Source organism: Drosophila eugracilis, unplaced genomic scaffold (genome assembly GCF_018153835.1).
Source record: "Drosophila eugracilis isolate 14026-0451.02 unplaced genomic scaffold, ASM1815383v1 contig_927, whole genome shotgun sequence".
Lineage (NCBI taxonomy): Eukaryota > Metazoa > Arthropoda > Insecta > Diptera > Drosophilidae > Drosophila > Drosophila eugracilis.
In genome coordinates this window covers 6,425-17,756 of record NW_024573842.1, presented here as the reverse complement: position 1 = coordinate 17,756, position 11,332 = coordinate 6,425, and the positions used below count along the sequence as shown (strand labels likewise).

Genomic DNA, 11,332 nt, shown 5'->3' with positions numbered 1-11,332 from the left:
TTATTTGCCTTTTACATTGTGAGGTTACTTTACTTGAACAACCTTTTTATTTAATTCAAATATCTTCATTTAAATGTGTCAAGTATAATAATTACGAAATACTCGTATGTATGATTAAGAGTGCTTAGGAATGGCATTGTCGATGGCTGTCACGACATCTGAAAAAAAGGGATATGAGGGCAATAAGGGCATCTGAAGGGCCGCCCGTATCCTCCTTGAGCCGAAACACCATCGACTTTTTTAGGATGTTTGATCCTTACCCACCTTTTTACAAGTCATCACAAAAAGTTCGTTGCTCAAGTATTTAGATCAAAGCCGATCGAGGTATTTCTCATAGAAATTTACAAATGCAGGCAGAATTCCGGGTCTCTACTGGATGTATCGGTCGAAGGGTTGCCAAACACGGAGACGATTTCTCGACCGTAAGAGCAGATTCATCGATCACCTTGGCAGTGTCCTGTTCCCAGGAGATATCAACGGCAGCAAAGGCAGCTACAAAATATTAAACTTAAATGCAATGCGAATTCATCTTAGACGGTGATTTTACTTCTCGAACTGATCGATTGAAACTTATAATTTGTGCGCTGAACCCTTCCGTATTTATAGCTGATTTCGGTGTGAAAATCTGCTGTCGTTGTCAAATTGGGATTATCAATATACGTATACTCATTTCATGAAAACAGCGGAGTTATCAACCTCGCCGTGTAACGTAAAAAAGGGGGCTTATATTGATGTAATTGGTAATATAATATATTTCTTGAAAAAATATTGATAAGCGAATCTTTAGTTATTAGAATAAAATGATTTTTAGTTATTAAATTCGTTTTAAATTACAAATGTATAAAACGACAGTTGATTATATGTAAAGTCTAGATATATAATTAGAATTATAAGTAAATCCAGCATTTATATCCCCGATATCTATTTCGTTATGAATAGATTTTAAAACATTTCCATGTCCATATTTATAGACTGATTTTCCTTACTCAAGATACTAAAATAAGTTATAATTTAAAATTTGACAACAACCAAAAACTTGCTGCATTTATTAAAATCAGAAAGGGTTTAACCTATTCGAATTGTGAAATAAGAGCAAAAGGACAAAAAATATTTGAAGTGGAAAATAAAAATTTTAATTTTGATAGAACTTAATTTGTTTATTATTTATTATAAATATTTCTCCATACTAAATTAATTAAAAAGGGTTAAGAACGCAATGATAATGTTATTCATAATAACCTGGGAAGATAATAGTCCTTTTTGTTTTAAAGCTCATATTTAATCTTAGTTCTTCAAAAAATCTGTTCTTGGTCGATATTTTAATATCAATACAGTTATGAAAGGTGCACTTATATTTAGTGCTAAGCGATTAAAAACAGTTTATCCTTGCAAGTTTAAGATTTTTATTTATTATTTATTTCTTCCAAAAATTAAAAGTAAATTTTACGTGTGATCTAATGAAAAACCTTTTGTTTTATCAAGCTTTTACATTTTATAATAACTTTCACTTGAACAACCTTTTTTATTAAATATCTTCATTTAAATGTTCTGAGTAGTTAGAAAATGGTTATGCAGAAGCACCTTGCCGACTGCTATCACAACCTCGGCAGCAATGGGGCCAAAAGGGCAACCAGAATCCTCCTTGGCCCCGAAAGCACCGTCGACTTTCTGGGACGTTTGATCGCCCTGCCTCCTCTCACAAAGATATCAGCATTATGTCGTTCCTCAGTGGTTAGATCCAGCTTATTAGAGTATTTCTCATAGTCTACAAATGCAGGCACATTGCGGGCCCTAGTGGATGTTAATGTCAGCCGGAGGGTTGCCAAAACAGTCCACGACCCTTAGTCACGAATTCATCATCACCTTGGCAGTGTCCTGTGCCCAGGGAGACATCCAACGACAACCAAAGGCAGCTACAAATATTTAATATTTCATTTTTTTTGGCTTGACTCACATTTTTGTCATAACTTACCTAAATTGCAGTGCGGAATTCATCTTAGACGGTGATGTTACTCCTCGAACTGATCGATTGAAACTTATAATTAGTGCACTCCATACTTCTGTATTTATAGCTGATTGAAGTTTGAAAATCTCAACTGTGTTATCATATTGGGATTATGCTAGTTCAAATCGCTGAGTTGTCAATATCAGCGTATAACGTAAAACTTATTGGGCTTGGGTAATGCATTCAAAGATAAGGAATACAAATTCAATGAATAATCTCTATTCTTAGAAGTTTTTAAGTGCATTGTGCCAAATGTTCTGATCATTTTATTTTATAACTAAACGACTGGTGTATCAGAATAATTTATTTAGTTAGTTAATTATATCTTAAATAATGCGTAAATAATAAAAATTCAAACTACAAATTGAAATATGTATTAATATTTTGTTAACACTAATTTAGACATTGAAATGAAAATATAATTTGGCTAAAAAAGATACAAAATTTTTATGTACTTTATTTGAGCTATGGGTAAACTTTTTTTGTTCAAAAAAAAAAATTAAGATAGCTGCATTTTTTTAAGATAGCTGCCTCGAAGTTGCGTGCAAAGTACTCAGGCAGCTAAGCAAATTATACTGTATATATGTACATATGTATATTTGTTAGATTAGGGTTAAGGTTTTCCATATCCGAAAATCGCAAATTGCTTATGGCGAATAGACTTGATCACACCACTGCCAACTTGAGAGTCCTCGCCAGCATTTTAGCATACCGAAAACTGGTATCTCTGTCTCTCGCAGTGCTTCAAGCTTACACGCAACATCTCTCATATTCGCATCGAACGAACTTGACCATCTGGCGAATAGATGGAACAAAGCGTACTTTCGAACAACCGTTAGAGTGCAGAGACGTAATGTCACTTGGCACATTCTTTTTACACTGACCATCATATTATTTACCTTTTACATTGTGAAATTACTTTTACTTGAACAACCTTTTTTGTTTAATTCAAATATCTTCATTTAAATGTGTCAAGTATAATAATTACGAAATACTCCGTATGTAGTTAAGAGTGCTTAGGAATGGCATTGTCGATGGCTGTCACGACATCTGAAAAAAAGGGGATGAGGGCAATAAGGGCATCTGAAGGGCCACCCGTATCCTCCTTGAGCCGAAACACCATCGACTTTTAGGATGTTTGATCCTTATACCTTTTTACAAAGTCATCACAAAAATTTCGTTGCTCAAGTGTTAGATCAAGCCGATCGGAGTATTTCTCATAGAAATTTACAAATGCAGGCAGAATTCGGTCCCTACTGGATGTATCGGTCGAAGGGTTGCCAAACACGGAGACGATTTCACGACCTTTGGAAACGAATTCATCATCACCTTGGCAGTGTCCTGTTCCCAGGAGATATCCAACGGCAACCAAAAGGCAGCTACAAATATTAAACTTAAATTGCAATGCGGAATTCATCTTAGACGGTGATTTTACTTCTCGAACTGATCGATTGAAACTTATAATTTGTGCACTGAACCCTTCCGTATTTATAGCTGATTTCGGTGTGAAAATCTGCTGTGTTGTCAAATTGGGATTATCAGCTATACGTATACTCATTTCATGAAAACAGCGGAGTTATCAATATCGCCGTGTAACGTAAAGGGGGCTTGTAATTGATGTAATTGGTAATATAATATATATTCTTGAAAAAATATTGATAAGCGAATCTTTAGTTATTAGAATAAAATGATTTTTAGTTATTAAATTCGTTTTAAATTACAAATGTATAAAACGACAGTTGATTATATGGTAAGGTAAATATATATAATTAGTCTTATACATAAGTCCATCATTTATATCCCCGATATCTATTTCGTTATGAATAGATTTTAAAACATTTCCATGTCCATATTTATAGACTGATTTTTCCTTACTCAAGATACTAAAATAAGTTATAATTTAAAATTTGACAACAACCAAAAACTTGCTGCATTTATTAAAATCAGAAAGGTTTAACCTATTCAGATTGTGAAATAAGAGCAAAAGGACAAAAATATTTGAAGTGGAAAATAAAGAATTTTAATTTTGATAGAACTTAATTTGTTTATTATTTATTATAAATATTTCTCCATACTAAATTAATTAAAAGGGTTAAGAACGCAATGATAATGTTATTCATAATAACCTGGGAAGATAATAGTCCTTTTTGTTTTAAAAGCTCATATTTAATCTTAGTTCTTCAAAAAATCTGTTCTTGGTCGATATTTTAATATCAATACAGTTATGAAAGGTGCACTTATATTTAGTGCTAAGCGATTAAAAACAGTTTATCCTTGCAAGTTTAAGATTTTTATTTATTATTTATTTCTTCCAAAAAATTAAGTAAATTTTACGTGTGATCTAATGAAAAACCTTTTGTTTTATCAAGCTTTTACATTTTATAATAACTTTCACTTGAACAACCTTTTTTATTAAATATCTTCATTTAAATGTTCTGAGTAGTTAGAAAATGGTTATGCAGAAGCACCTTGCCGACTGCTATCACAACCTCGGCAGCAATGGGAGCCAAAAAGGGCAACCAGAATCCTCCTTGGGCCGAAACACCGTCGACTTTCTGGGACGTTTGATCCTTATACCTCCTCACAAAGATATCAGCATTATGTCGTTCCTCAGTGGTTAGATCCAGCTTATTAGAGTATTTCTCATAGTAGTCTACAAATGCAGGCACATTGCGGGCCCTAGTGGATGTGTCAGCCGGAGGGTTGCCAAACAGTCCACGACCCTTAGTCACGAATTCATCATCACCTTGGCAGTGTCCTGTGCCCAGGAGACATCCAACGACAACCAAAAGGCAGCTACAAATATTTAATATTTCATTTTTTTGGCTTTGACTCACATTTTTGTCATAGCTTACCTAAATTGCAGTGCGGAATTCATCTTAGACGGTGATGTTACTCCCTCGAACTGATCGATTGAAACTTATAATTAGTGCACTCCATACTTCTGTATTTATAGCTGATTTAAGTTTGAAAATCTGCTGTGTTATCATATTGGGATTATGCTAGTTCAAATCGCTGAGTTGTCAATATCAGCGTATAACGTAAAACTTGTTGGGCTTGGGTAATGCATTCAAAGATAAGGAATACAAATTCAATGAATAATCTCTATTCTTAGAAGTTTTTAAGTGCATTGTGCCAAATGTTCACAGTCATTTTTATTTTTATAACTAAACGACTGGTGTATCGAATAATTTATTTAGTTAGTTAGTTATATCTTAAATAATGCGTAAATAATAAAAATTTAAACTACAAATTGAAATATGTATTAATATTTTGTTAACACTAATTTAGACATTGAAATGAAAATATAATTTGGCTAAAAAAGATACAAAATTTTTATGTACTTTATTTGAGCTATAGGTAAACTTTTTTTTTGTTTCAAAAAATTAAAATTAAGATAGCTGCATTTTTAAGATAGCTGCCTCGAAGTTGCGTGCAAAGTACTCAAGGCAGCTAAGCAAATTATACTGTATATATGTACATATGTATATTTGTTAGATTAGGGTTAAGGTTTTCCATATCCGAAAATCGCAAATTGCTTATGGCGAATAGACTTGATCACACCACTGCCAACTTGAGAGTCCTCGCCAGCATTTTAGCATACCGAAAACTGGTATCTCTGTCTCTCGCAGTGCTTCAAGCTTACACGCAACATCTCTCTCATATTCGCATCGAACGAACTTGACCATCTGGCGAATAGATGGAACAAAGCGTACTTTCGAACAACCGTTAGAGTGCAGAGACGTGAATTGTCACTTGGCACATTCTTTTTACACTGACCATCATATTATTTACCTTTTACATTGTGAAATTACTTTTACTTGAACAACCTTTTGTTTAATTCAAATATCTTCATTTAAATGTGTCAAGTATAATAATTACGAAATACTCGTATGTAGTTAAGAGTGCTTAGGAATGGCATTGTCGATGGCTGTCACGACATCTGAAAAAAAAGGGATGAGGGCAATAAGGGCATCTGAAGGGCCACCCGTATCCTCCTTGAGCCGAAACACCATCGACTTTTTAGGATGTTTGATCCTTATACCTTTTTACAAAGTCATCACAAAAATTTCGTTGCTCAAGTGTTAGATCAAGCCGATCGGAGTATTTCTCATAGAAATTTACAAATGCAGGCAGAATTCGGTCCCTACTGGATGTATCGGTCGAAGGGTTGCCAAACACGGAGACGATTTCACGACCTTTGGAAACGAATTCATCATCACCTTGGCAGTGTCCTGTTCCCAGGAGATATCCAACGGCAACCAAAAGGCAGCTACAAATATTAAACTTAAATTGCAATGCGGAATTCATCTTAGACGGTGATTTTACTTCTCGAACTGATCGATTGAAACTTATAATTTGTGCACTGAACCCTTCCGTATTTATAGCTGATTTCGGTGTGAAAATCTGCTGTGTTGTCAAATTGGGATTATCAGCTATACGTATACTCATTTCATGAAAACAGCGGAGTTATCAATATCGCCGTGTAACGTAAAAAGGGGGCTTGTAATTGATGTAATTGGTAATATAATATATATTCTTGAAAAAATATTGATAAGCGAATCTTTAGTTATTAGAATAAAATGATTTTTAGTTATTAAATTCGTTTTAAATTACAAATGTATAAAACGACAGTTGATTATATGGTAAGGTAAATATATATAATTAGTCTTATACATAAGTCCATCATTTATATCCCCGATATCTATTTCGTTATGAATAGATTTTAAAACATTTCCATGTCCATATTTATAGACTGATTTTCCTTACTCAAGATACTAAAATAAGTTATAATTTAAAATTTGACAACAACCAAAAACTTGCTGCATTTATTAAAATCAGAAAGGTTTAACCTATTCAGATTGTGAAATAAGAGCAAAAGGACAAAAATATTTGAAGTGGAAAATAAAGAATTTTAATTTTGATAGAACTTAATTTGTTTATTATTTATTATAAATATTTCTCCATACTAAATTAATTAAAAGGGTTAAGAACGCAATGATAATGTTATTCATAATAACCTGGGAAGATAATAGTCCTTTTTGTTTTAAAAGCTCATATTTAATCTTAGTTCTTCAAAAAATCTGTTCTTGGTCGATATTTTAATATCAATACAGTTATGAAAGGTGCACTTATATTTAGTGCTAAGCGATTAAAAACAGTTTATCCTTGCAAGTTTAAGATTTTTATTTATTATTTATTTCTTCCAAAAAATTAAGTAAATTTTACGTGTGATCTAATGAAAAACCTTTTGTTTTATCAAGCTTTTACATTTTATAATAACTTTCACTTGAACAACCTTTTTTATTAAATATCTTCATTTAAATGTTCCAAGTAGTTAGAAAATGGTTATGCAGAAGCAATCGCCTTGCCGACTGCTATCACAACCTCGGCAGCAATGGGAGCCAAAAAGGGCAACCAGAATCCTCCTTGGGCCGAAACACCGTCGACTTTCTGGGACGTTTGATCCTTATACCTCCTCACAAAGATATCAGCATTATGTCGTTCCTCAGTGGTTAGATCCAGCTTATTAGAGTATTTCTCATAGTAGTCTACAAATGCAGGCACATTGCGGGCCCTAGTGGATGTGTCAGCCGGAGGGTTGCCAAACAGTCCACGACCCTTAGTCACGAATTCATCATCACCTTGGCAGTGTCCTGTGCCCAGGAGACATCCAACGACAACCAAAAGGCAGCTACAAATATTTAATATTTCATTTTTTTGGCTTTGACTCACATTTTTGTCATAGCTTACCTAAATTGCAGTGCGGAATTCATCTTAGACGGTGATGTTACTCCTCGAACTGATCGATTGAAACTTATAATTAGTGCACTCCATACTTCTGTATTTATAGCTGATTTAAGTTTGAAAATCTGCTGTGTTATCATATTGGGATTATGCTAGTTCAAATCGCTGAGTTGTCAATATCAGCGTATAACGTAAAACTTGTTGGGCTTGGGTAATGCATTCAAAGATAAGGAATACAAATTCAATGAATAATCTCTATTCTTAGAAGTTTTTAAGTGCATTGTGCCAAATGTTCACAGTCATTTTTATTTTTATAACTAAACGACTGGTGTATCGAATAATTTATTTAGTTAGTTAGTTATATCTTAAATAATGCGTAAATAATAAAAATTTAAACTACAAATTGAAATATGTATTAATATTTTGTTAACACTAATTTAGACATTGAAATGAAAATATAATTTGGCTAAAAAAGATACAAAATTTTTATGTACTTTATTTGAGCTATAGGTAAACTTTTTTTTGTTCAAAAATTAAAATTAAGATAGCTGCATTTTTAAGATAGCTGCCTCGAAGTTGCGTGCAAAGTACTCAAGGCAGCTAAGCAAATTATACTGTATATATGTACATATGTATATTTGTTAGATTAGGGTTAAGGTTTTCCATATCCGAAAATCGCAAATTGCTTATGGCGAATAGACTTGATCACACCACTGCCAACTTGAGAGTCCTCGCCAGCATTTTAGCATACCGAAAACTGGTATCTCTGTCTCTCGCAGTGCTTCAAGCTTACACGCAACATCTCTCTCATATTCGCATCGAACGAACTTGACCATCTGGCGAATAGATGGAACAAAGCGTACTTTCGAACAACCGTTAGAGTGCAGAGACGTGAATTGTCACTTGGCACATTCTTTTACACTGACCATCATATTATTTACCTTTTACATTGTGAAATTACTTTTACTTGAACAACCTTTTTGTTTAATTCAAATATCTTCATTTAAATGTGTCAAGTATAATAATTACGAAATACTCGTATGTAGTTAAGAGTGCTTAGGAATGGCATTGTCGATGGCTGTCACGACATCTGAAAAAAAGGGATGAGGGCAATAAGGGCATCTGAAGGGCCACCCGTATCCTCCTTGAGCCGAAACACCATCGACTTTTTAGGATGTTTGATCCTTATACCTTTTTACAAAGTCATCACAAAAATTTCGTTGCTCAAGTGTTAGATCAAGCCGATCGGAGTATTTCTCATAGAAATTTACAAATGCAGGCAGAATTCGGTCCCTACTGGATGTATCGGTCGAAGGGTTGCCAAACACGGAGACGATTTCACGACCTTTGGAAACGAATTCATCATCACCTTGGCAGTGTCCTGTTCCCAGGAGATATCCAACGGCAACCAAAAGGCAGCTACAAATATTAAACTTAAATTGCAATGCGGAATTCATCTTAGACGGTGATTTTACTTCTCGAACTGATCGATTGAAACTTATAATTTGTGCACTGAACCCTTCCGTATTTATAGCTGATTTCGGTGTGAAAATCTGCTGTGTTGTCAAATTGGGATTATCAGCTATACGTATACTCATTTCATGAAAACAGCGGAGTTATCAATATCGCCGTGTAACGTAAAAAGGGGCTTGTAATTGATGTAATTGGTAATATAATATATATTCTTGAAAAATATTGATAAGCGAATCTTTAGTTATTAGAATAAAATGATTTTTAGTTATTAAATTCGTTTTAAATTACAAATGTATAAAACGACAGTTGATTATATGGTAAGGTAAATATATATAATTAGTCTTATACATAAGTCCATCATTTATATCCCCGATATCTATTTCGTTATGAATAGATTTTAAAACATTTCCATGTCCATATTTATAGACTGATTTTCCTTACTCAAGATACTAAAATAAGTTATAATTTAAAATTTGACAACAACCAAAAACTTGCTGCATTTATTAAAATCAGAAAGGTTTAACCTATTCAGATTGTGAAATAAGAGCAAAAGGACAAAAATATTTGAAGTGGAAAATAAAAGAATTTTAATTTTGATAGAACTTAATTTGTTTATTATTTATTATAAATATTTCTCCATACTAAATTAATTAAAAGGGTTAAGAACGCAATGATAATGTTATTCATAATAACCTGGGAAGATAATAGTCCTTTTTGTTTTAAAAGCTCATATTTAATCTTAGTTCTTCAAAAAATCTGTTCTTGGTCGATATTTTAATATCAATACAGTTATGAAAGGTGCACTTATATTTAGTGCTAAGCGATTAAAAACAGTTTATCCTTGCAAGTTTAAGATTTTTATTTATTATTTATTTCTTCCAAAAAATTAAGTAAATTTTACGTGTGATCTAATGAAAAACCTTTTTTTTATCAAGCTTTTACATTTTATAATAACTTTCACTTGAACAACCTTTTTTATTAAATATCTTCATTTAAATGTTCTGAGTAGTTAGAAAATGGTTATGCAGAAGCACCTTGCCGACTGCTATCACAACCTCGGCAGCAATGGGAGCCAAAAAGGGCAACCAGAATCCTCCTTGGGCCGAAACACCGTCGACTTTCTGGGACGTTTGATCCTTATACCTCCTCACAAAGATATCAGCATTATGTCGTTCCTCAGTGGTTAGATCCAGCTTATTAGAGTATTTCTCATAGTAGTCTACAAATGCAGGCACATTGCGGGCCCTAGTGGATGTGTCAGCCGGAGGGTTGCCAAACAGTCCACGACCCTTAGTCACGAATTCATCATCACCTTGGCAGTGTCCTGTGCCCAGGAGACATCCAACGACAACCAAAAGGCAGCTACAAATATTTAATATTTCATTTTTTTTGGCTTTGACTCACATTTTTGTCATAGCTTACCTAAATTGCAGTGCGGAATTCATCTTAGACGGTGATGTTACTCCTCGAACTGATCGATTGAAACTTATAATTAGTGCACTCCATACTTCTGTATTTATAGCTGATTTAAGTTTGAAAATCTGCTGTGTTATCATATTGGGATTATGCTAGTTCAAATCGCTGAGTTGTCAATATCAGCGTATAACGTAAAACTTATTGGGCTTGGGTAATGCATTCAAAGATAAGGAATACAAATTCAATGAATAATCTCTATTCTTAGAAGTTTTTAAGTGCATTGTGCCAAATGTTCACAGTCATTTTTATTTTTATAACTAAACGACTGGTGTATCGAATAATTTATTTAGTTAGTTAGTTATATCTTAAATAATGCGTAAATAATAAAAATTTAAACTACAAATTGAAATATGTATTAATATTTTGTTAACACTAATTTAGACATTGAAATGAAAATATAATTTGGCTAAAAAAGATACAAAATTTTTATGTACTTTATTTGAGCTATAGGTAAACTTTTTTTTGTTCAAAAATTAAAATTAAGATAGCTGCATTTTTAAGATAGCTGCCTCGAAGTTGCGTGCAAAGTACTCAAGGCAGCTAAGCAAATTATACTGTATATATGTACATATGTATATTTGTTAGATTAGGGTTAAGGTTTTCCATATCCGAAAATCGCAAATTGCTTAT

At 33.1% G+C, this 11,332-nt stretch overlaps 3 protein-coding genes across 3 annotated transcripts; all 3 read right to left on the bottom strand.

Moving 5' to 3' along the window:
* Positions 1 to 4,375: 4,375 nt before the first annotated feature.
* On the bottom strand, positions 4,376 to 4,898 carry LOC108102484 (protein Turandot E-like). Its single transcript, XM_017207500.2, has 2 exons — positions 4,861 to 4,898; positions 4,376 to 4,801 (listed from the first exon to the last, which is right to left on the bottom strand). Exons 1-2 carry the CDS (start codon positions 4,881 to 4,883, stop codon positions 4,432 to 4,434), a joined length of 393 nt encoding a protein of 130 aa, XP_017062989.1. The 5' UTR covers positions 4,884 to 4,898; the 3' UTR covers positions 4,376 to 4,431.
* A 2,261-nt stretch (positions 4,899 to 7,159) lies between these two features.
* Positions 7,160 to 7,834, bottom strand: LOC108114790 (protein Turandot E-like). Its single transcript, XM_017225901.2, has 2 exons — positions 7,760 to 7,834; positions 7,160 to 7,700 (listed from the first exon to the last, which is right to left on the bottom strand). Exons 1-2 carry the CDS (start codon positions 7,780 to 7,782, stop codon positions 7,355 to 7,357), a joined length of 369 nt encoding a protein of 122 aa, XP_017081390.2. The 5' UTR covers positions 7,783 to 7,834; the 3' UTR covers positions 7,160 to 7,354.
* A 2,328-nt stretch (positions 7,835 to 10,162) lies between these two features.
* On the bottom strand, positions 10,163 to 10,748 carry LOC108102493 (protein Turandot E-like). The gene is made up of 2 exons (XM_017207515.1): positions 10,649 to 10,748; positions 10,163 to 10,588 (listed from the first exon to the last, which is right to left on the bottom strand). The coding sequence occupies exons 1-2, from the start codon at positions 10,669 to 10,671 to the stop codon at positions 10,219 to 10,221; spliced, it is 393 nt and encodes a 130-aa protein (XP_017063004.1). The 5' UTR covers positions 10,672 to 10,748; the 3' UTR covers positions 10,163 to 10,218.
* Positions 10,749 to 11,332: the final 584 nt, after the last annotated feature.

Excerpts from the sequence above, each read along its gene's own strand:
- LOC108102484 (XM_017207500.2), bottom strand. The coding sequence starts at position 4,883 with ATGAATTCCGCACTGCAATTTAG. Across the intron at positions 4,802-4,860 it reads AATTCCGCACTGCAATTTAG|CTGCCTTTTGGTTGTCGTTG; the intron begins GTAAGCTATGAC and ends AAATATTTGTAG.
- LOC108114790 (XM_017225901.2), bottom strand. The coding sequence starts at position 7,782 with ATGAATTCCGCACTGCAATTTAG. Across the intron at positions 7,701-7,759 it reads AATTCCGCACTGCAATTTAG|CTGCCTTTTGGTTGTCGTTG; the intron begins GTAAGCTATGAC and ends AAATATTTGTAG.
- LOC108102493 (XM_017207515.1), bottom strand. The coding sequence starts at position 10,671 with ATGAATTCCGCACTGCAATTTAG. Across the intron at positions 10,589-10,648 it reads AATTCCGCACTGCAATTTAG|CTGCCTTTTGGTTGTCGTTG; the intron begins GTAAGCTATGAC and ends AAATATTTGTAG.